Source organism: Trichosurus vulpecula, chromosome 9 (assembly GCF_011100635.1).
Source record: "Trichosurus vulpecula isolate mTriVul1 chromosome 9, mTriVul1.pri, whole genome shotgun sequence".
Classification (NCBI taxonomy): domain Eukaryota; kingdom Metazoa; phylum Chordata; class Mammalia; order Diprotodontia; family Phalangeridae; genus Trichosurus; species Trichosurus vulpecula.
In genome coordinates, this window is record NC_050581.1 from 129,119,046 (window position 1) to 129,141,451 (window position 22,406).

A 22,406-nucleotide genomic window follows, 5' to 3' on the forward strand; every position below is an offset into this window, starting at 1 on the left:
TAAAGGGGATACCATGTCAAATTATGTACAAAATAAATATGTTGATAATGAGGGCAGCATTTAGTGTCTAGGGGACAAGGGGAGGGAATCAGAAAGGCTAAAGTATGTAAACTAAGCCTTGAATGAAACTACAGATTGTAAGAGATGGGTATGTGGAGGAGAGTGCCCTTTAGGTATAAAAAACAGCTAAGCTAAAAAAGGGCTGTAGGCCAAGGAGATAGTGTTGAGTGTGAGGCACACCAAGTCAGTCAGAAAGACTGTGGAATACATGATGGAGAGTAATGTATAAAAAGGCTGCAAAATTAGGTTAGGGGCAGGTTGTGAAAGGCATTAGTTATTAAAGAGTTTGTATTGTGTTCTAGAGATAATAGGGAATCATCAGAATATAATGAAGACGATTTAGCAGACTATCATAATTATAATAGCCCAGGTCCAATGTGATAAGAATTTGGATCACAGCTGTAGCCTTGTGAGTAAAGGGGAGAGATAGGAAAGATGTCATAGACACCTTGGTAGGCTTGGCAAATGACTGGTATATGGGGTGAGGAGTTAAACACACCTCTGAGGCTGAGAATCTGGGCAACTAGAAAGACTAAGTGTATAGATATGATTACTCCAATAAGGCAAGACTTTGAACAACTTCTACTAGTTAATGGTATCATCTAGGAGTAAAGATGGGAAGGAAATTGTGCTCCTTCAAGTCTTTCAGTATATAAATCCCCTCTGGGAATATCTTTTATTTAGAGGGAGTGGGAAGGGGTAAAAGACTTAGGACAAGCTAGCTACATTTTATGAGTAAATGTGAAAATTAAAATTACTGTACAAGGTTCTGTGGGTGAGGTAAAAGTTTAGAAATGTACTCTTATCCCTAAACAACTCGATGGATAATTTGGATCACTGAAGAAAGTAAGAAGAAAAGCAGAAGACTGAGTTCCCATATCTTCATTTGCCTACTGGCTTTAACATAGGGGGTTAGATTTGATACTCTGGCCAAATGCAATCTTGCTTGGATCTTTCTTCAATTCATAGCTTTCATGCAAGCTAAGGAGGACCTTCTTTCCTGACCTTTTTACCAGAGGACTGTTTGTGCAGTTAGCCATTGTCAACAAGCACTCATAAGCACTGCCAGGTACTGCAAAGCACTTGGGATACAAAAACAGGGACGCATCCATCCAGTAGTTTGCATTATCATGGCGGAAACTACTACATGCGATTAACTATTGTTAAACCTGAAAATTTTGTTGAAGGAAACAACAGAGGTAGGTGATAGAAAAATCCATGTTGTTTATTATTTTCCCTTAAAGCATAGCAAAGCTAGCTTACTTGTATGTACAAGGAGTCAGAGTATAACTCTGGCTGCCTGAACAAAGCAATGAGAAAACTTATATACGTATTTTAGCAGAGCTAGCAAGCCTGTATTACCTCATTTTTTATGACCCTCATGTATGTTTAACCATGATACAAGAAGAGGATTTTCCCTAATGGAATAGAGTTGTAAAGGATGTTGACAAAAGTCAGTTGAAACTACAGCCCAGCGTCTCTGTGTCTCATTACATTCCATAAGATAGTATATACCTGTAGAATATTAAGCAAGGTAATCTCTCTTGGGGTTAGGGTAATGTCCTTAATGATCTGGCCTTGTTGACAGAGTTAAGGGTATTGCCTGAGCAAACTTTTAGAGAGAACAAAGAAGCCCAGGTCCTGGATCTTCATCCAGTTACTCATTAATGGAGGCTCTGGGTCTGGTTGAAATTAGAAATGATATAAAATAGTATAATATTTTCCACCCTATGCACAGACAAGATATATACAGTGTAAACGGAAGGAAGTTGGGGGATGATGGTGTCCCAGGAGAAAACTCTTGCAAATTGTGAGATTTGGAGATGAGTCAGGATGTCAAGGATGCTAAGATTTGGAGGAGAGATGGGAAAGATTCCAGGCATAGAGATTTCACAGCCATAGTCAGGAGATTGAGTGCCATGTGTAACAATGAACGGAAAGTAAGCCACTGTGGCAGGATCTTTGAATGTGAAGAGGTGGGGAATTGAGTTTAAGAAGAGTGGAAAGCTAGAAAGAGGCCAGATTGTAAAGGGCTGTAAATGCCAGAGGATTTTATATTTACTGCTGGAGGTAATAGGGAGCCACTGGAGTTTGAATAGGAGGGTTGATATGGTGAGACCTGAGTTTGACTTTGACAACCAAGTAGAAGATGGATTGGAATGGTGCATGACTTGAGACAAGGAGATGGATTAGAAGGGTATTGCCTAATTCCAGGCAAATAGTGATAAGGGCTTGTACTAAAGTGGTGGCTAAGTGTTATTGTAGGCATGGCCTTAAAAGCCAACATCCTTCAAGTTTGATTTTGAGATGAAATGAGGCACTCTCAATTCATGAACATTTGACAAAGGAAAAAGTTTATTTTGTTCTAACAGCAAGAATATACAAAGATACGATGATGCTTCTCTTGACACAGCCCACCTTGTCTCCATCTGGAAATGGTGTCTGGTCAGAAACCAGCAACTTGCATGGTCTCAAGTACCCAGCAAACCTGAAATTCTGGGACCTTTCATGTCCCCAGACTAGGAAGCTAATTCAGGAAAGCTGGAGTCAATCAGCTGTACAAAAAGGCTGGGTTGACCAGAGGGGCTCCGAGATCTCGACTTGGTCAAAATTTATGATACCAAGACCTACCTGGATAGTCACTAAACTCACTCCAGGGACACAAAGGCAGCCACAGCCCGCGCCCACAAAAGGAGGCTGCTGCCACCGCTGTACTCGACCCCGCCCCCCGGCGGCCCCCTTCCCCCCCCCCCCCCCCCCCGCGCAGCCTCCCCCACCCCCACTCCGCGCGCGGCCTCCCCCGCCCCTCCCTGGGCCGCCTCCCCCGCGGGCTCGCGCTCCAGTGATTGGCGCTGGTGCCGCTCCGGGCCCGCGTGCAGCCTCGGCTGGGGTTTTTAAGAGTTTCCGTTGCCCGGCGACAGCCGCTTGTTGTTGAGCCCGGGGCTGCTACACCGGTTTTTCCTGAGTTCGCGCCCTTCTCGACTTCGCACGCTTCTCGCCGCCTTCAGTCTCCCAGCTAACCCGGACTACCGTCCGCCGCTCCCCACCCCCAGCTTCGCCGCCTCTCACGGACGCACGCCCCAGCCCAGTGCCCGAGTGTGGCCGGCGAAAAAGGTGTGAGGGAGAAGTGGCCTGACGGGGGGAGGGGGAGGGGACAGGGGACAGGGAGGGACGTGGCCTCAGGGACCAGCTGGAGCCAGGGGTGGGGATGGGGGCGCGGGCTGGAGAGCGATTGAGGGAACTGAGTTTGGGGTGCCGCCCCTCCCCTCCCCCCCGGAGCCGGAGCTCTAGTCCGGTTCAGTCCGCCATTCACTTGCTCAGCAAAGTGCTTGTGGAGCGTCGGCTTGCACGGGCGCCCGGAGCTGCAGAATGCGAGCGACAGGCAGAAATGCAGCCCCTTTTCTAATCCTTAATGCATCGGTCAGAAGAACTGTGCCGGTTTTCTTACCTTAGTGAGCTAATTGTCCGAATTAATTGTTGATTCTCTTAGTAAAGTAGGACTCTCCTCTAGTAAGATAATTACAAGAACGAAGTGTTAATTCTGTTCTTTTAAAACCAGTGTCTACAGATCTCAGCAATGAGAAACACAAGCAAGGACCTTACTCTACCCACCAGTCGCTATGCCCCTTGTGGTAAGTATGGCCGTTTGATCTTTGTAGTATTTTCCAAGGAGAAAGTTATGCATTGGACCCCAAATTCCGGAGACCTAATCCACCTGTAGTTCAGGATTATTTCCTTCTGAATTTGTAGCTATCGCGCACATTTTCAGACAGAAATAAAAAACACCCTCAAAGAGTTTGGGGAAGTTTTCCTTATCTCAGTACTTATACAGATGAGAAATGAAAAAGGAATTTCAACAAATTTTAAAGTTGTCTTATTCTCCCAAAAGAAGAGCGAGGTCATCTGAAGGTAAAATAGTATGCCAAAGGTTGTTTGCTAGATCGTTGAAATTTCTTTGATTTTTTTTCTCCAAACTGAGGCATACCTCTAGAGCTGGAAAAGACCTTAGAGAGAATATAGCACAACTCCCCCATTTTTCAGCTGAGGAAACCGAGAGCCAGAGAAATTAATGCACTCTGCAGTAATAAAGTACTAGCAGACTCACCTTTTGTGACTCCAGTCTTGGTCGTACCATGCAGCCTTCCTTCCTATCATTTAATATATTTCTGTTCTATTTCTACTTTATGTCCTACTCTACGTTTATATGAGAATAGCTCACATTTACATATAATTTTACAATTTACAAGTGCTTTTCTCACAACTACCCTATAAAGTTGAGAGTACAAGTGGTAGTATCCCTATTTTACAGAAGAAATTGAGCCCCCAAAATGCTAATAGTCTCACAAAATAGCTGGAGGTATCTGAATAGCGGACAATTATATAAAACTTTAAAGTTTTCAAAATGCTTTGCATACTTCATATGAACCTCATAACAACCCTGTGAATTGTTACATACCACAAGCATTTATTAAGCACCTTTTATGTAGCAGACACTGTTCTAAGTGGTGGAGATACAAAGACAGGTAAAAGACAGTCCCTGCTCTCAGGAAGCTTAGGTATTATCTCCATTTTATAGATAGAAAAATAAGTTCATGGAAGTAAATGACTTTGCCTGTACTCAACATAGAACAGTTGAAGTCAGGGACTTACTTAATAATTGCCCATTCTTCTAACAATTATTGGACTTAATGTGGATATCTGTTATTTCTAATAGAGAGAGGAAAGAGAAAAAATAAGGGAAGGACTGATTGGAAGTAGTTATTGTATTTGTTCTTCGTTCTGGAAGAGGTCCCTGACATTATAGAAATGATGACATGACTCGAAGTTCACTTTAATTTGAGTGAGGGGCAGGGCTGTGCAAGATCACCAGCCTCACTTTCTCCTCCAGAGCCATCTGATTGGAAGTAGAGGAAAGGAAAGAGGACAAGGTGGAAGAAATGATAGAGGAATTATAAAATGTATTCTGGAACAGTTTCCTTTGGCTGTCTGGCATCCATCCCTTATTTTCCTGTCTCCTAGCACTATGCTAGTTTCAGGCCCCTGGTACTTCAAACCTGAAAGAAACCTTAGAGGTCAAACTCACTTTATGAAAGAGAAAATGGAGACCAGACAAAGTAGGTGATGTATGCAGTTAGTCAGAGAGAGGCTGGCCCTGGAACTCATGTCATCTGACTCACAGACTGGTGCTAGACTATGTTGCCACCACTAGCCTGGATTACTATAAGATCTTCTAGTTTCTCCTTAATGCAATGCATCCTTTGTTTCTGGGAGGGTAAGCAACTTCAGAAAAATAGTATATTCTTTTTTAAAAATAACAAAATGTATCAGAGTTGTTTTTTTTTTAACCAGACATGAGATTTCGTTAGTGTAGGGATGAAATTCTCACTACTAATTCAGATTGGCCCCTGCTCTTTGGTTTATTCTAGAGACATAAAGTAATTTTCCCAAGGACACATAGCCATTATATATCAAAAGTAGAACTCAGTTCAAGTCTTTCTGACTCTGAAAGAAGTTCTATCCACTGTGCTATTCTAGCTCCTGTGTACCTTGTGGCAAATTAATGGTTCTGAATAAAAGCTCTGATACTGGTAATTTCAGAATTCTTTTAATTTCTCGTCTCTACTAAATAAAGTCAAAATTTCCTAGCCGGGAATTCTTAACCGTAGCCTCTATGCCTGGACCCAAAACTTCCTTTGAGGCTGTCTCAATTTTACCCTAATCTTAACCTATGTTAAAGCCAAGCTATACTACTCACTATTCCACTCTCCTTCCTCATCCCCCAGCACCCAGTATCTTCTGATTTTCATGACTTTGCTCATACCTTGACTGCCACCTGGAGTATCCTCCTCTGGCATTCTTGCCTGCCAGAATCTTAGTAGTCTTTGAACGCTTACTTTCAGTACCACCACCTTACCTGTGTGTATCCATCCCACACTCCAGCTTAAAAAAAAAAGAAAAGGCGAGAATGTAATTTTTCCCTTTCTCCCTCTTCCCCATAGCTCTTTGTACCTCTCTTTTGGTGGTTGTAATTTTCTGCCTTGTATTATAGTTTTTTTGTGTATTAGTTTGTCTTATCCCACTGCTAGATCCCAACCGGAAAGTTGTATGATCTTCTTTGTCTTTGTTTCCTAAAAAGACCTAGCAGATTAACTTGTACATAGTAGTTTTTCAACACATATTTATTAAATTATCAAGCTAAAAAGAAAGAAAATGAAATATTTTTCCATTCTTCATCAAGTTCTTACTATAACTGTTATAAATGCTACTATAATAATGGTAGAGGACAGAAAATCTATGAGTGGTAATGGTTGAGTGCAAAGAACAATGAACTTCAATTCAGGACACTTGAATTCTAGTGCCACCTAGACCTTGCCTGACCTTTCCAAGGTCTTTTAATCTTTCTGGGCTTCAGTTGCCTTCTCCATAAAACAGGAAAAATATTATTTTCCCTGTGTGAATCAGGAGGCAATGCCACTTTGATTCAGTGCTCTGAGACCTAGTGTGACCTTGGACAATGCCCATAACTTCTCCGGCCTTAAATTCTTCAGTTGTAAAATTGAGGGGGTTATGTCTAAGGATCCCTCCAGCTCCAGAGCTCTGATTTCTCTGAAAAAAAATCTAAGAAATCTTTGACCTAACAGGCAACTTTTAGTAGCCTACTGTAAATTTAGATGACTTAACTTTAAAAAATATTATACAAAATTAGTTAATTTCCCTTTTAAGGCTCCAGATGCTATGATTATGTAAAATTTGATTAAGTAGCTTAAGAACTTGTGCTTAATAAATGTTTTTTAAATTAATAAAGAACATTTAGCAAATGGGTAAGGGACAGATATTTTTCTTATTGTGTTCAATAATTGTAGTGAATGATTTAGAGAGGTTGTCCCAAAAGCTTTAACCAAAAGCATTTTTAAGCTTTAATAGTTACTAAACATATAATATATGTGACTAAATACATATAATTAGTAAATACATCACATTATTATGTGTATTATTTCAACCATACTCTTCTAGTGCCCCTTGTGGTCAGTGGGGCCTATAACAGTTTTAAAGGTACAGGTTTGGTGAAACAAACCACTAATGAAATCCTTGCTCCAGATCTGATTAGTATGGTGTTCATGAGCTAGCTATTTTCTACATTTGAATTTGATTTCTCCTTTTGTTTTTGAGAATCACATAAATTGGGAGGAAGGAGGAGAAGGCTTGAACTTTCTAGAAGTGGTTTTATTGATCTCTTCTAGAGTCGTCTCTTTAGAAATAAGTTTCTCACCTCACCAGAAAAATCCTTCTTGACTAGTTGGGTTCTGCCCTCTAAACTACATTATTCTTGTCTTAAATGTTTGTAATACACATATTGTCAGGTTGGAGAGTGAACATTAACCACTGCAGTAAAATAATTTTCTGTAATGAGAAGATAAATGGTAATTTTCTGTCCTGTTGTGATCAGTTATCAATCAACATGGAATAAGTTCTTACTGATTGATTAAGCACTCATGTGGCAGGTGTTGTGCTAGGTTCTGGGGGTATAGATATGAAAAAAATGAAACATTTTCTGCTCTCTAGCTTATAACAATATACTCAACTTCCAGCTTTTGCTTAAAGACCTCCAATGAGGAGGAACCCACTCCCGAGGCAGCCTAATCCAGTTTTGAAGACTTTTAATTGTTAGAATCTTTCTCCTTATGCAAGAAAATTAAATTGCTTCTTTACAATTTCCACCTATTATTTCTAGTGCTAGCCTCTGGGATCAAACAAAACAAGTATATTCTCTCTTTGAAATGACAGTTCTTCAAATACAACAAATAGTTCCAGAAAACTATCACTTTCGCCTTAAGTCTCCTCATGGAAAACCAACAGTCTGTTGTTTCTCCCAGCACTTACTGCAAGTCAGAAACTACTTTCATTTTAATTCTTAACTTTATTCCCTCTGCCCCTCCATCCCCGGTAATCCCTCCAATTACCACACTCCAACCCAAAGAAAAAGAGAGAGCATCCCTCAACCACATTTACCATTTCTTTGCAGATCTCTGAGTTTTAACCTGTTCTATTAAAGTATTCAGTTAATAATTTTCAGTTAATATTATTAATTAATAATTAGATTGTTGATTTATATAAAAATATTTAATAATCAAATATTAAAATTAATTCAGTTAATAATACTTATTGTGTACCTACTACTTGCCAAACACTCTGCTAGGCACTGAGGATAGATGTACAAAGAAAAACAATCACTGTTTACAGGGAGCTTACATTCTAAAGAGATAGAAAATGAATACATATAAATACATTTGAAAATAATTATCATTAATAACAATAGCCAACATTTATATAGTGCCTCTTATGTGCCAGGCTCTGTGCTAAAAGTTTTTACAATTATTGTCTCATTTGGTCCTCACAAAAACCATGGGAGATAGGTGCTTTTATTATCTCCATTTTACAGTTGAGGAAACTAAGGCAGACAGAGGTAAGTGACTTACCCAGGCTCACACAGCTAGGATGTGTCTAAGGCTGGATTTGACCACTGTGCCACCCAACAGCTTCCAGGAACAGACCTTAGATATTGTTTTGCTTTACCTCATTTTACAGATTAGAAAACTAAGGCCTGGAGAGTAAGAGGTGGTTTGCCCATTTGAGCTTGGTTTTGATCGGTTGGTCGGATTTCAGAAGGTAAAAATGGTGAGGGAAGGATTCTTAGTCAGCAAACGGGATGAGAATAGGCAGAAAGTTTAGAGACATCTTGAATGAACAGCAGATAGTTCCATTTTGGCCAAAACATAGGTGCTTTTAGAGGAATAAGAAGAGATACTAAGGCTGTTAATTCTGTTTTAATATTTTCTACTTAAATGTCCTTAAAATAGGAGTTTTTCAAATCTCAGTCAGATGGCCTACAGACCCAAATCTTCTGTGGGTTTAAGAACATATTAAGTAATTGAAGGAAGCCTTAAAGATCATCTTAATGCTTCCAGTTACATGTCATTATAAGACAAGACAATGTATTTCAGGGATGTATCCCATATATAACTTGTGGTACGGTTATATTCTACTTCTACTGAAAAGAATAATGAGGCATAGAAAAATTTGACAATGTATCTGCCTGGGGGAATCAAAATAATCATTTTTAAAGAACCTTAAAATTCACATTAGAAAATGAGTTGCAGAGAAGAGAGGTACTTGAAGATTTTTATTGGATTTAATTTATTTAAGTATGACAGTCAATATTATAGTAGGTTTTAGAAATATTAGAACTAGTAATTCTACAGATTTACTTTGTAGCTTTTCATTTCTTCTGTGTTTTAACTCAGGTAAACAAACATTAAATATCTACTATTTCCAAGGGATTATACTAGGCACTAGGAATATAAAATGAAAGGTGGTATTTCTTTATGTAGTGTGGTGGATAAAATAGGTATTCACAAGCTATTGTATAAATTAGAACAGGAATAAGTGTGTAAGAGAGGTAAAGCAATTTCATGTGAGGTTAGCACCTACCAGATATAGTCATCTCAGAGACAGTCCAATACAGTGTAAACAAATATGAAACTAATTAGTAGACACCAATGATAACAGTTAAGTCTAATTTCAGTATTTTATTTCTAGATTGGTATTACCATCTTCCATTGAAAAGATCTGAGAAGGCCTCAGAAATTGCACTTCCTCCAACGTCCCAGATTCCAGGCTTGAGTGAACTTGCAGAACCACATAATGAGATTACATTTGGCTCTCGAAGAAATTGGATAAAAGACACCGACTCAGAATATGTCAAACTTGCAAAACAAGGCGGCAGACCTGGTGAATAAGTTCATATGCTTTATTTTTTTTTCTTTTAGAGATTTTATTTTTATGAATTGTGATAAGGAGGCTTAATAAAAGGGAAAATTTTGCTTTTAGTTAATTTCCTTAATATAAATGTTTGTATCTGTTAAAAAGTTTTATTTTGTATTTTTGGGAGGTGGTACAGAGTATCAAGGATGCTCTCAGAACAGTGTTGATTGGTTGAGAACCAATTTACATTTAATATCTCTTTTATGAGATAGTATGGCATGGATATGGAATCTAAAAGACTTGGGTTCAGATTTCATTTCTGACACTAAATGTGTGACCTTGGGCAAGATATATGTCTCCCAGGCAATTCCCTAGGACTAATCTCTTTTTAAAATTTTTTAACATTTTTATTTAAAGTTTTGAGTTCCCTATTCTATCTCTCCCCTCCCACCTCCTTGAAATGGTAAGCAATCAAATATAGGTTATACATGTGCAATTATGTAAAGCATTTCCATATTAGTCATTTTGTACAAGAAGACTCCAATAAAAGGAAAAAAAATGAAAGAAAGAAAGTGAAAAACAGCATGCTGCAGTCTGTATTCAAACAATATCATTTTTTTCTTTGGAGGCAGATAGTATACCTCATCATTAGTCTCTTAGGATTGTCTTGGATCATTGTATTGCTGGGAATAGCTAAGTGATTCACAGTTCTTCATTGGACAATATTGCTGTTACTGTATACAACGTTATCCTGGTTCTGTTCACTTTGCATCATTTCACGTAAATCTTTCCAGGTTTTTCTGAAATCGTCCTGCTTGTCATTTCTTATAGCACAATAATATTTCATTACAATCATATACCACAGTTTGTTTAGCCATTCCCCAGTTGATGGGTATCCCTTTGATTTCCAATTCTTAGCCATCACAAAAAGAGTCACTATAAATATTTTTGTACAAATAGGTCCTTTTCCCTTTTTTTGGATGGCTTTGGGATATAGACCCCTAGGACTAATCTAAGTCAAAGAGGGGTTGGTGACCTACCTCAGTGGTGGAGGTCTGACACCTGGGGTTCAGTAGGCTGACAAATCCTGGTTCCTACCAGTGTTTTTGAGTCTCTAATGAATGGTATCGATAGTTGTTTGGGATTCATCTTGATATTTAAGTTAACCTGTCTTCATATGTATATGCACAAATGTATATATATACACATACACATGCACATATATGGTCATACATGTATGTATATGTCTTGTTCTCTGAATAGGAGTATTATTGAGTGCTTATAATTTAATCTTGTCAATTTTACAGAGAAAGTTCCTTTTAAGAAATAATTTTTATTGTTTTTATATCACATTCCTTTCCCCTCCCACAGAGCCATGCCTTATAACAACATAAGATAAAAAAGAGGCAAAAAAAAGTGTAGCAACAAAACTTAATCATCATATCAGTCAAGTCCAACCATTTATAGGTCCTCCAGCCCCCTTCAAAGAGAGAATATACCATACCTCTTCCTCAAAATCGAAACAGTACTGTGTAATTATAATACAGTCCAGACCATAATTGAAAGGATTCCTTACCATACTATACCTGACAAATAGTCATCCAACCTCTGCTTTAAGACCTTCAAGAAAGGGGAACATACTACCTTTCAAAGCAACTTATTACACTTTTGGATAGCTTTAATTGTTGGCAATTTTTTCCTGACATCATATCTTTAATTTGCTTCTTCTGAAATTTCCACCCATTTATTACTCCTGGCATTGCCTTCTGGGATCAAATAGCACAAGACTATTCTTCCTTGCTCCCACCAAGTTTTATTTTAACCAGATGACATGGACTTCAGACCCTTTACCATCATGGTTGCCTCCTCTGAGTAGTTTCCAGATTTCCTGTGTGTTTCTTAAATTGAGGTGCTTAGTACCAAACACGATACTCTTGTTGAAGGCAAAGTATGGTGGGACTCTGAATTAATATTTATTAAATGCCTGTTGTGTGCCAGGCACTGTGCTATGTTGGAGATACATGGAATAGCAAAAGATAGTTCTTGGGGGGGCAGAGCCAAGATGGCGGCTGGTAAGCAGGGGCTGGAGTGAGCTCCGTACCGAGCCCCTCCAAAAACCTATAAAAAATGGCTCTGAACCAATTCTAGAACAGCAGAACCCACAGAACAGCAGAGGGAAGCAGGGCTCCAGCCCAGGACAGCCTGGATGGTCTATGGGTGAGGTCTATCCCACACGGAGCTGGGAGCTGGGAACGGAGTGGAGCAGAGCCCAGCCTGAGCAGCGTGGAACATCCAGACCAGAAGCCGGGCGGAGGGGGCCCTAGCGCCCTGGATCAGTGAGCTGCGGCAGTTACCAGACTCCTCAACCCACAAACACCAAAGACTGCGGAGAAGGTTAGTGGGAAAAGCTGCGGGAGTAGAAGGAGTTCGTGGTTCGGCTTCCAGCCCCCGGGGCAGCGGAGGTGGGGCAGCTACAGCTGTTGTTACTTCCAGCTCCAGGCCCACCTGGTGGGAGGAATTAAGTGGCGGATCAGAGCAGGGGTGCACAGCCTGCCGAAGATCTAAGCCCAGTTCGGGTTGGGGGTTGGGGAAGGAGCAGTGCTGGTGTGGCAGAGCGGGCACCTCCCCTCCAAACGTGGAACATAGAACTCTGTAGTCTACAAGCAGTCATACCCCACTGAAAAACTCAAAGGTCAAGTTAGTTGGCTGGGAATATGGCCAGGCAGCGAAAACGCACTGAGATTCAGTCTCAGACTTCGCATTCTTTCTTTGCTGGCAAAGAAGACCAAAACATACAGCCTGAAGAAGTCAATAAAGTGCAAGAGCCTACACCAAAAGCCTCCAAGAAAAACATGAACTGGTCCCAGGCCATGGAAGAGCTCAAAAAAGGATTTGGAAAAGCAAGTTAGAGAAGTAGAGGAAAAATTGGGAAGAGAAATGAGAAGGATGCGAGAAAACCATGAAAAGCAAGTCAATGACTTGCTAAAGGAGACCCAAAAAAATACTGAAAAATACACTGAAGAAAACAACACCTTAAAAAACAGACTAACTCAAATGGCAAAAGATCTCCAAAAAGCCAATGAGGAGAAGAATGCCTTGAAAGGCAGAATTAGCCAAATGGAAAAGGAGGTCCAAAAGACCACTGAAGAAAATACTACTTTAAAAATTAGATTGGAGCAAGTGGAAGCTAGTGACTTTATGAGAAATCAGGATGTTATAAAACAGAAACAAAGGAATGAAAAAATGGAAGACAATGTGAAATATCTCCTTGGAAAAACCACTGACCTGGAAAACAGATCCAGGAGAGATAATTTAAAAATTATTGGACTACCTGAAAGCCATGATCAAAAAAAGAGCCTAGATACCATCTTTCAAGAAATTATCAAGGAGAATTGCCCTGATATTCTAGAGCCACAGGGCAAAATAGAAATTGAAAGAATCCATCGATCGCCTCCTCAAATAGATCCCAAAAAGAAATCTCCTAGGAGTATTGTCGCCAAATTCCAGAGCTCCCAGATCAAGGAGAAAATACTGCAAGCAGCCAGAAAGAAACAATTTGAGTACTGTGGAAACCCAATCAGAATAACCCAAGGTCTGGCAGCTTCTACATTAAGAGATCGAAGGGCTTGGAATGCGATATTCCGGAGGTCAGTGGAGCTAGGATTAAAACCTAGAATCACCTACCCAGCAAAACTGAGTATCATGTTCCAAGGCAAAATATGGATTTTCAATAAAATAGAGGACTTTCAAGCTTTCTCAGTGAAACGACCAGAACTGAATAGAAAATTTGACTTTCAAACACAAGAATCAAGAGAAGCATGAAAAGGTAATCAAGAAACAGAAATTGCAAGGGACTTACTAAAGTTGAACTGTTTTGTTTACATTCCTACATGGAAAGATGATGTGTATGATTCATGAGACCTCAGTATTAGGGTAGTTGAAGGCAATATGCATATATATGTGTGTGTGTATATATATATATATATATATATATATATATATATATATATATATATATGTTTATGTATATATATAAGTGAATGTGTATGTATGTATATGTCTATGTGTATATGTATGTGTATGTATGTATATATATATGTGTGTATATATATATGTAAAAGAGAGAGAGTAGACACAGGGTGAGTTGAAGATGAAGGGAAGATATCTAAAAGAAATAAAATGAAATTAAGGGATGAGAGAGCAACATACTGAGAGAGGGAGATAGGGAAAGATAGAATGGGGTGGATTATCTCGCATAAAGGTGGCAAGAGGAAGCAGTTCTATGGGAGGAGGGGAGAGGGCAGGTGAGGGGGGAATGAGTGAACCTTGCTCTCATCAGATTTGGCCTGAAGAGGGAATACCATACATACTCAGTTGGGTATCTTACCGCACAGGAAAGAAGAGGGAGGAAGATAAAAAAAAAATAAAAGGGGGGGATGATGGAGGGGAGGGCAGATGGGGGTGGAGGTAATCAAAACAAACACTTGGGAAAGGGGACAGGGTCAAGGGAGAAAATTCAATAAAGCGGGATGGGTTGGGAAGGAGCAAAATGTAGTTAGCCTTTCACAACATGAGTATTGTGGAAGGGTTATACATAATAATACATGTGTGGCCTAGGTTGAATTGCTCAACTTCTTAGGGAGGGTGGGTGGAAAGGGAAGAGGGAAGAGAATTTGGAACTCAAAGTTTTAAAAACAGGTGTTCAAAAAAAAAGAAAGTTTTTGCATGCAACTAAAAAATAAGATACACAGGCAATGGGGCGTAGAAATTTATCTTGCCCTACAAGAAAGGAAGGGAAAAGGGGATGAGAGGGGAGGGGGGTGATAGAGGGGAGGGCTGACTGGGGAACAGGGCAACCAGAATATATGCCATCTTGGAGTGGGGGGAGGGTAGAAATGGGGAGAAAATTTGTAATCCAAATTGTTGTGAAAATCAGTGTTGAAAACCAAATATGTTAAATAAATAAATTTAAATTAAAAAAAAAAAGAGTTCTTGCCCTCAAAGAGTTCACTGTCTAACAGGGGAATCAATATGCAAACAACTATGTACAAACAAGGTATTTCCAGAATAAATTGCAAACAGTCTATAGAAGGAAGACCTTAGAATTAAGGGGGATCAGAAAAGGGATTTTAGTTGGGACCTGAAGGAATCCAGGATGTGGAAATAAAGAGGCAGAAAATTTCAGTCAGTGACAGTTCCCGGATTCAAGAGGTGTAGTGTCTTGTTTCAGTATCTTGTACAGCAAAGAGGTCAGTGTCACTGGATCATAGAGTACGGGGGGGGGGGGGGACTGGGGGGGGGAAGAAAGGGTAATGTAAGTTATAAGACTGGGAAGATGGAGGGGTTGGTCATAAAGGGCCTTGGATGTTAGAGAATTTTATATTTGATCATGGTGGCTATAGGGAGCCAGTGGGGTTTACTGAAAAGGGGGCGTGGTGATGACATAGTCAGGAAGATTACTTTGAGGTCTGAATGGAGGTTGGACTGGAAGGGGAGAGACTTGTGGCAGGGAGACCAGCTAGCAGGCTATTGTAATAGTCCAGGTGTGAAGTGAAGAGGACCTGTATTAGGGTACAGAGTCTTAGAGGAAGGAAGATGTGTGTATAGTTGTAATGATAGAACTTGACAACTGGCTGGGGGGAGGGGTGAGAAAGTGAGGGGTCAAGGATTACACCTAGGTTTCAAGAATGAGGGAGGATAGTGGTCCCCCAAACAGTCACAGCAGAGTTAAGAAGAGATAGTTTAGAAGCAAAGAGTTTTTGACATTTCAATTTTTGACATTTTGAACTTTAAGATGTCTGTAGTACGTCTAATTAAAGATGTCCGATAGGTCATTCAAGATGTGAGAGTAGAGATCACCAGAGAAGTTAGCCCTAGATAAGTAGATTTGGAAATCATCAGCAGATAGATAATTAAATCCATGGGAGCTGATGAGTTCAGCAGATAAAAATAATATATTAGAAGAGAAGTTGGCCATTGTTGTTGCTGTTGGGTTTGTTCTTCATTCTTGAAGAGAACCGATGACATCAGGAAAGCGATGTCATGACTTGCAAGTGAATTGGATTTAAGTGAGGCAGGGCTGTGCAAAGTAACCAGCCTTACACTCTCTCTTCCAGAGTCATCTGGGTCCAGTGGCAAGTTGTAGATCAGGATGACTGGAGATGGCCCTGAATGCAGTGGGAGACCTTGGCCTTTTTAAGCTAAGGTCTTTCCCAGGCCTCAGTGTGTCTGAGGCATTGCTGCTTCAATGATTAAAGCTAGGTAAGAAGTGAGGCCAAAAAATGGCGTCCTTTACCTAGTCCAAAAGAAAAATCAATCTGGGAGGATAAGACCCTCAGGGTTTCTGGCCAAAACAGTAACAATTGCTGTTTATACTCACTCTGAGCCATCAAAACCCAAACAATGACGAGTGAGGCTTGGGACCTGTTGTTGGCCACAATCAGTGAGAGCCAGAGTGATTTGGGTTTTAGGGTCGGCCCTTAAAAAAGAAATCTAGCACCCAAACCCCCAGATGTCTTGTGAGATTTCAGCAGAGCACCCAGAGGTAAGGGCATTATTCCCTCTGTGGAAGGAGGGAAGGAAGGAAGAAAGCAGCATTGCCCAACTGGCACTGGCCAATTGGGTACCCAGAGGGACAGCTACTAACTACTCACAGATTGTTCGTCCTTTGTTCTTGAAGAGGACCGATGGCATCATGAAGGTGATGTCATGACTTGCAAGTGAATTAGATTTAAGTGAGAGAGGGCCATGTAGAGTCACCAACCTCACTCTCTCCTCCAGAGCCATCTGGGTCCAGTGGCCAGATACAGATCAGGAGGACTGGAGATGACCCTGGATGCAGTGGGAGAAGTAAGCCCTGTGGGGCGTGACTTAGATGAAGATCCAGCAAAGGACACTGAAAGAGAGTGACAAGCTAGATAAGAGGAGAACCAGTAGAGAGGAGTGTCATGAAAACCTAGAGAGAAGAGATTATCGAGGAGACGAGAATGATCAGTAACGTCCAAGGCTGCAGGGAGTCAAGGACAAGCGATGAGAAAAGACCGCTAGACAAGAATTCATTGCAACTTTGGAGAGAGCAGTTTGGGTTGAATGATGATTTCAGAAGCCAGACTATAGAGAGCTAAGAGAGAGTAAAAGGAAAAGAAATGGGGCCATCTTTTGTAATCAGCCTTCTCAAAGGAGTATGGCCACAAAAGGCAGGAGTGATATGGGATGATAACTAGTGGGAATGGATGGATCAAGTGAAGGATTTTTGAGCATGGAGAAGACATAGGCATCGGTGTAGGCAGTGAGAAATGAGCCAGTAGAGGGAAGGATTGGAGATACATGAGAGAATGAGTTGATAGTGGGAGCAATCTGCTGGAGAAAGCTGCAGAGAAAATGAGACCGTTTGTGCGTAAAGAGGTGTTTGCTTTGATGAGGAGAAGGACCTTCTTTTCGTGAGACAAAGGGAGGAGGAGAAAGTGTCAGTAGGTGTCTGGGTGATGTGAGATGAGGAGGGAAGAAGAAGGAGCTCGTGAATGTCCTTAATTTTTTCAGTGGAATACGAGGAACAGTTCTCACCCAAAAGGATGAGGGGAGGGAGAACCATGGGAGATTTTAGGAGGGATGAAAAGTCTTGGAAAAATCATTGTGGTGAGTGGGATAGTGAGTTAATTAGGGAAATATAAAAGGATTGATTACCTTATAGCAATCAGGGCCCAGGTGAGAAGATGTAGTGGACCAATCAGCACGGTTTTGTGATTTTCCCAGGCTTCATTCAGCAGCCACATTTTTTAGAAGTAAGGCAGCAGATGGTGGGGGTGATCCAAGGGTGAAGGCTTGGCAGGGCAAGACTAGCCATATGATAAGAGAGCAAGGGACTCCAGAGAAGAGTTCTTTGTAGAGTGGAGCTGGGTCATCAAGGGGTCAGAGTAAAATGCAGCTAGTACAGGGGTGATGGCCTGGAAAAAACTGAAAGGTCAAGAGATTGGAGTTTCCTGTATGCATGAATGATAGGGTTTGGGATTTCAGGGCAAAGGGAGAGGTGGAATGACAATAGATTGTGTGACCAGATGAACTTCAGAGTTCATAAATATGGAAGTAGAACATTTATGGGTGAGGGCAAAGTTAAGGGTATTGCTCATCAATTGTGTGGCTTGGGTGGGGTGAAGGCGGAATATGTCATGTAAAATGAGTAAATTTTATCTTTATCTAGATACCTATAAAGATACCTTTATCTAGAAGCTTTTTTGGCTGCATATCACATGGCTGACTTACTAGCTTGCAGTCCACTAAGACCCACAGATCTTTTTTGAACAACTAATGTCCAACCCAGCCTGCTCCATCTTACAGTTATGAAGTTGATGTTTTTGTACCCAAGTGTAAAACTTTACATTTAACTTCATTGAATTTTAATTAGATTCAGCCCACAGTTTTAATCAGTCAAAATTCCTTTAAATCCTGTCATCTAGTGTGTTAGCCATCCCTGACAGTTTTGCATTATCTGCACATTTGATGAGCATCCCATCCATGCCTTTGGTAACCCTCCAGAAATTCCTGCTATGTTGACAATGAACCATCAACAGTTGACCCTGTGCGTCCATCCATTCAGTGAGTTCTGAATCCATCTGATTGTATTATTGTCTAAACCAGGGGTGGGGAACCTACAGCCTCAAGGCTACAAATGTGGCCCTTTGACTCAATCCAAACTTCACTGAACATATCCCCTTAATAAAAGGATTTGTTCTGTAAATCTTGGACTCAGTCCAAAGGCTGCACCCAGGGACCTAGAAGGCCACATGTGGCCTTGAGGGCCCAGGTTCCCCACCCCTGGAGACTCTCTTTCCTTCTTCTCCACGACAATAATGTGAGATACTTTATCAAGAACTTAGTTAAAATCGAGGCAGACTAAATTTACAATATTCTTCTCAACTGCTAGCTTAGTAATTCTGTCAAAAAAGGCAATGCAGTAAGCCTGGCATGATCTTAATGAAGGGACACTGGCTGTTTCAATTCACCCTCTCTAGTTGTTGACCAACCACCTTTTGAGTGATCTGTTTCAGAATTTTTTCCAGGAATCGATGTCATGCTCACCAGCCTATAGTTTGCTGGCTCTCTTATTTTCCCTTTTAAAAAAATTGAGTCGTTTGCTGTTCAATAATCTGGTAGTACTTCTCCCATTTTCCGTGATCTTTCAGGGCACAAAGTGGCTCAGCAATCACGTCTTCCATTACTTTGAGATCTAAGGATATAAATTCATCTAGGTCAGGTGACTTGACCTTGTGAAAGGCAGCTAGATGCTCTCTTATCTCCTCATTTGTTTTGGGTGTTAACTCCCTGTTAGTCATTTTTGCCTTGTCATCTCCAGTGGAAAGATCATTCTCCTTTGTGGAGAAAACAAAAACAAAATAAGGACTAACAGCTCTGCTTTCTCTCTGCGGTCAGTTATTGTACAACCTCCCTCATGCAAAGGTCTTTTCTTTCTTGGATCCTCCCTTTTCTCTTGGAATAATTAATAAATTCTTTTGTGGCATCCTTAGCTTCCCTTGCTGGCCTCAGCTTATTCTGAGGATTAGCATTTTTAACAGTTATTTCAGGCGTAACACTCTTATCCTCAGTTCCCTGGTCTAACTCCTAACTTCTGTACGCTTCTCTCTTTTTTTAACATTCATTGATGAGTTCCCCTTGCATCCATGTTTATCTCATCAAACAAATTCCATTTTTCCTGCTGATGTTCATTGTTTTCCTAATATTGAACTATCTTTGTATTCATGGTTTAAATCCAACTTGATCATACTGAATATTTTTTTGGATATATTGCTGATTTTGCTAGGATTTTATTTAAAAATGATACTGGTATGTGGTTCTTTTTCATTCCTTTTGTTTTTTTCTTAGTTTAAGTATTGATACTACTTTTGGCTCACAAAAAGGAGTTTGATAAAGAATTTTCCTTCTTGATTTCTTGAAATAATTTGTTTAGTAAACGTATTAATTATTCCTTAAAAGTTTATTAAAATTCAAATGTAAATCCATCAAGACCAAGGTTTATTGGTTTTAGTTTATTCCTTTTCTAGTTCTTTATAGCTAGCTGGATTTTTTTCTGAACTTTAAGTAAGATCTCTATTTTATTTACTCTTAATTTGAGAATTTTGTGTTTTTGTAGCCATTTCTCCATTTCTTTTAGATTTTCAGTTTGGTTGGTATATAATTGTATATAGTTGGTTCAGAAATGAACTATTTGAATAAATAGTCTTAAATTTCTCTTTAAAATTTATAGGTTTGCTTCTTTTTTTTTCATCCAATTTCCTAACCATTATAGTAAAGTTTACAGTAATTTCTACTTCTAATTATTATTTGGTGAACTTCACAAGAATAATCTGCTTGAGCTGCCAAGATGTTTCTGGACTTTTATAAACTTCACCAATACTATAATTGCTAGCCTGTCCAATTTGGAAAGAGTTTTAATAGGATCATATATTTACAGCTGCAGGGAACCAAATAAGTTTTACAGATGGGTAAACCGAGCCCCAGAGAGTTGAAGCAACTTTGCTAAAGTCACACAGGCAATAACCGTTAGAGCTGAAATTTGAATATGATTTCATATTTTTGTGTGTGTATTTTTGGACTGTACATGCTGGTAATTAGGCAAGATACCAGCTATTGGGTGCTATTTTGGGGCTGAATACTATATAACAAATATGAAACCTAAATGTGCTTGGTTTAGCCAAGGACTAAAGATTATCATGCTGTTTTATAATTAATCATGTCTGACTCAAAGGGCTAGAGGAAAGTTTCCAAAATCTGTTTTGGGTAGCATTATTTATTTTTTTAAATTTCTTTGCATTTTTCTTCAACGATTATTTTGTGAGAAGTTTTCAAGGATAGTTAATTACATGTAAAGTAGTTTAAACTTCTGCTTTCTCATCAACTTTAAATGGTCTAATATTTACTCAGTTCTTTGAAATGAAAACACTTTTTATTAACTTATTTTCAGTTTCTCATATAAAGGTTTTCTTTTAAATCTTCCCAGCTTTTGGTTTTACTTTTTCAAATTGGGAGTAATCTGATTGCTCTGAACCATCACATGGTTAAAAGATGTAAGCATTTTTGAGGTTTCTTGGAACAGGCCCTTAGGTGGCATAGTGGATGCAGTGTTGGCCCTCTTGTCGGGAAGGAAACCCGAAGTCCAAATTCTACTTCAGACACTTTATCAGCTATGTGACCTGGGCAAGTCACTCAATATTTATCTGCCTCAGTTTCCTCATCTATAAAATGGGAATAATGATAGCACATGGCTGTTAGAAGGATCAAATTGGGATAACCCTAAAGCACTAGAAATGCTAAAGGTTGTCTTGAAGTTGCTTCATCATTAATTCCGTGTGGTACTTGGTGTTTACTCTTCACTGAAAATTACAGATAGCCTCTAATCGCTTTTCTTTTCTTTTTCTTTTTTTTTTGGAAGGGGGAAGGCAGGGCAGTTGGGGTTAAGTGACTTGCCAAGGTCGCACAGCTAGTACATGTGTCAAGTGTCTGAGGCCTGATTTGAACTCAGGTCCTCCTGACTCCAGGGCCAGCATTCTACTCACTGTGCCTCCTGGCTGCCCCGACCTCTAATCACTTTTAATTCATTCTTCGCCTTACAGAGGTTAGAACACAACTTTTAAGTTTTCTGTTGGCCTTCCTAAAAATACATCTTTAGTTACTTGTATTCAGTTCAGAATAGTATATCACTTATTTCTGCTGTTAGGAAATTTGCTTTGATTCAGGGTAACTATGAATACTGCTCCCAAGTGCTGTATTTAGTTATGAAGCAAGTACTTTCAGGCCTTGTCAGTCAATCAGCAAGCACTTATTACCCACCTGCTGTGTACCAGCTACTACTGGTAAACTGCTTGCTGATGATGTAAAGGCAAAAATGAAACCCTTCCTGCCCTCAAGGAACTTATACTCCATTGAGGGAGCCAACATGCACCCACAAGTATACAAAAGAAATATATGGTAATTTGATTGTAAAGAATAGCAGCTGAGAGGCTCAGGAAAGGCTTTATATAGGGAGTAGTGATTGAGCTAAGTTTTGAAAGAAACTAGGAATTCTCAGAGGCCAAGGTGAAGAGCAAGTGTGTTCCAAGCTTGAGGGGCAGTCTGTGCAAAGGGTACTCAGAAATAGACATTATGCAGGGCAACGGCAAGGAGGCCCATTTGGTTGGTTTGGTTAAGTACTTTGCTGAGCAGTGGGGCAGAACGTATGTGATAATGCTGAAAAGATAGGTTGGAGCCAGGCTTTTTAATACCAAACAGAGTGGTTTCAGACTCTGCCCCAGACACTTACTTGGTTGTGCAACCTTGGGCAAATCACAGCTCTCTTCACCTGTTTCCTCATCTTCAAAATGAGGGGGCTGAACTCTAAAGTCATTTCCAGCTCTGAATCTGTGATCTTCTTTGATCCAAGAAGTGATAAAGAACAACTAGAGTTTATTTAGGAGGGGAGTGGGCCTTTGTTTAGGTAAAATAGGTGAAGTTTTAAAAGCTGACCAGTTTTAATCAACTCAGATCTAGTCTCTTTTAATTAAAATGTAATTATCCCATTAAGATTTTGGAACAGT

General features: G+C 39.9%; 1 protein-coding gene across 2 annotated transcripts in view; it reads left to right on the top strand.

The window, feature by feature from the left end:
• Positions 1-2,922: 2,922 nt before the first annotated feature.
• C9H7orf57 (chromosome 9 C7orf57 homolog) overlaps positions 2,923-22,406 on the top strand; it is a 38,506-nt gene continuing 19,022 nt past the window's right edge. Inside the window, exons 1-3 of one of the 2 annotated variants that reach the window (XM_036738818.1) lie at positions 2,923-3,174; positions 3,620-3,692; positions 9,658-9,849. In XM_036738818.1, coding sequence (XP_036594713.1) covers positions 3,638-3,692; positions 9,658-9,849 — 247 coding nt within the window. In that variant the 5' untranslated portion in view covers positions 2,923-3,174; positions 3,620-3,637. Of the gene's footprint in view, positions 3,175-3,390; positions 3,513-3,619; positions 3,693-9,657; positions 9,850-22,406 lie in introns of those variants that run through there. The other variant, XM_036738819.1, reaches the window with a different exon arrangement.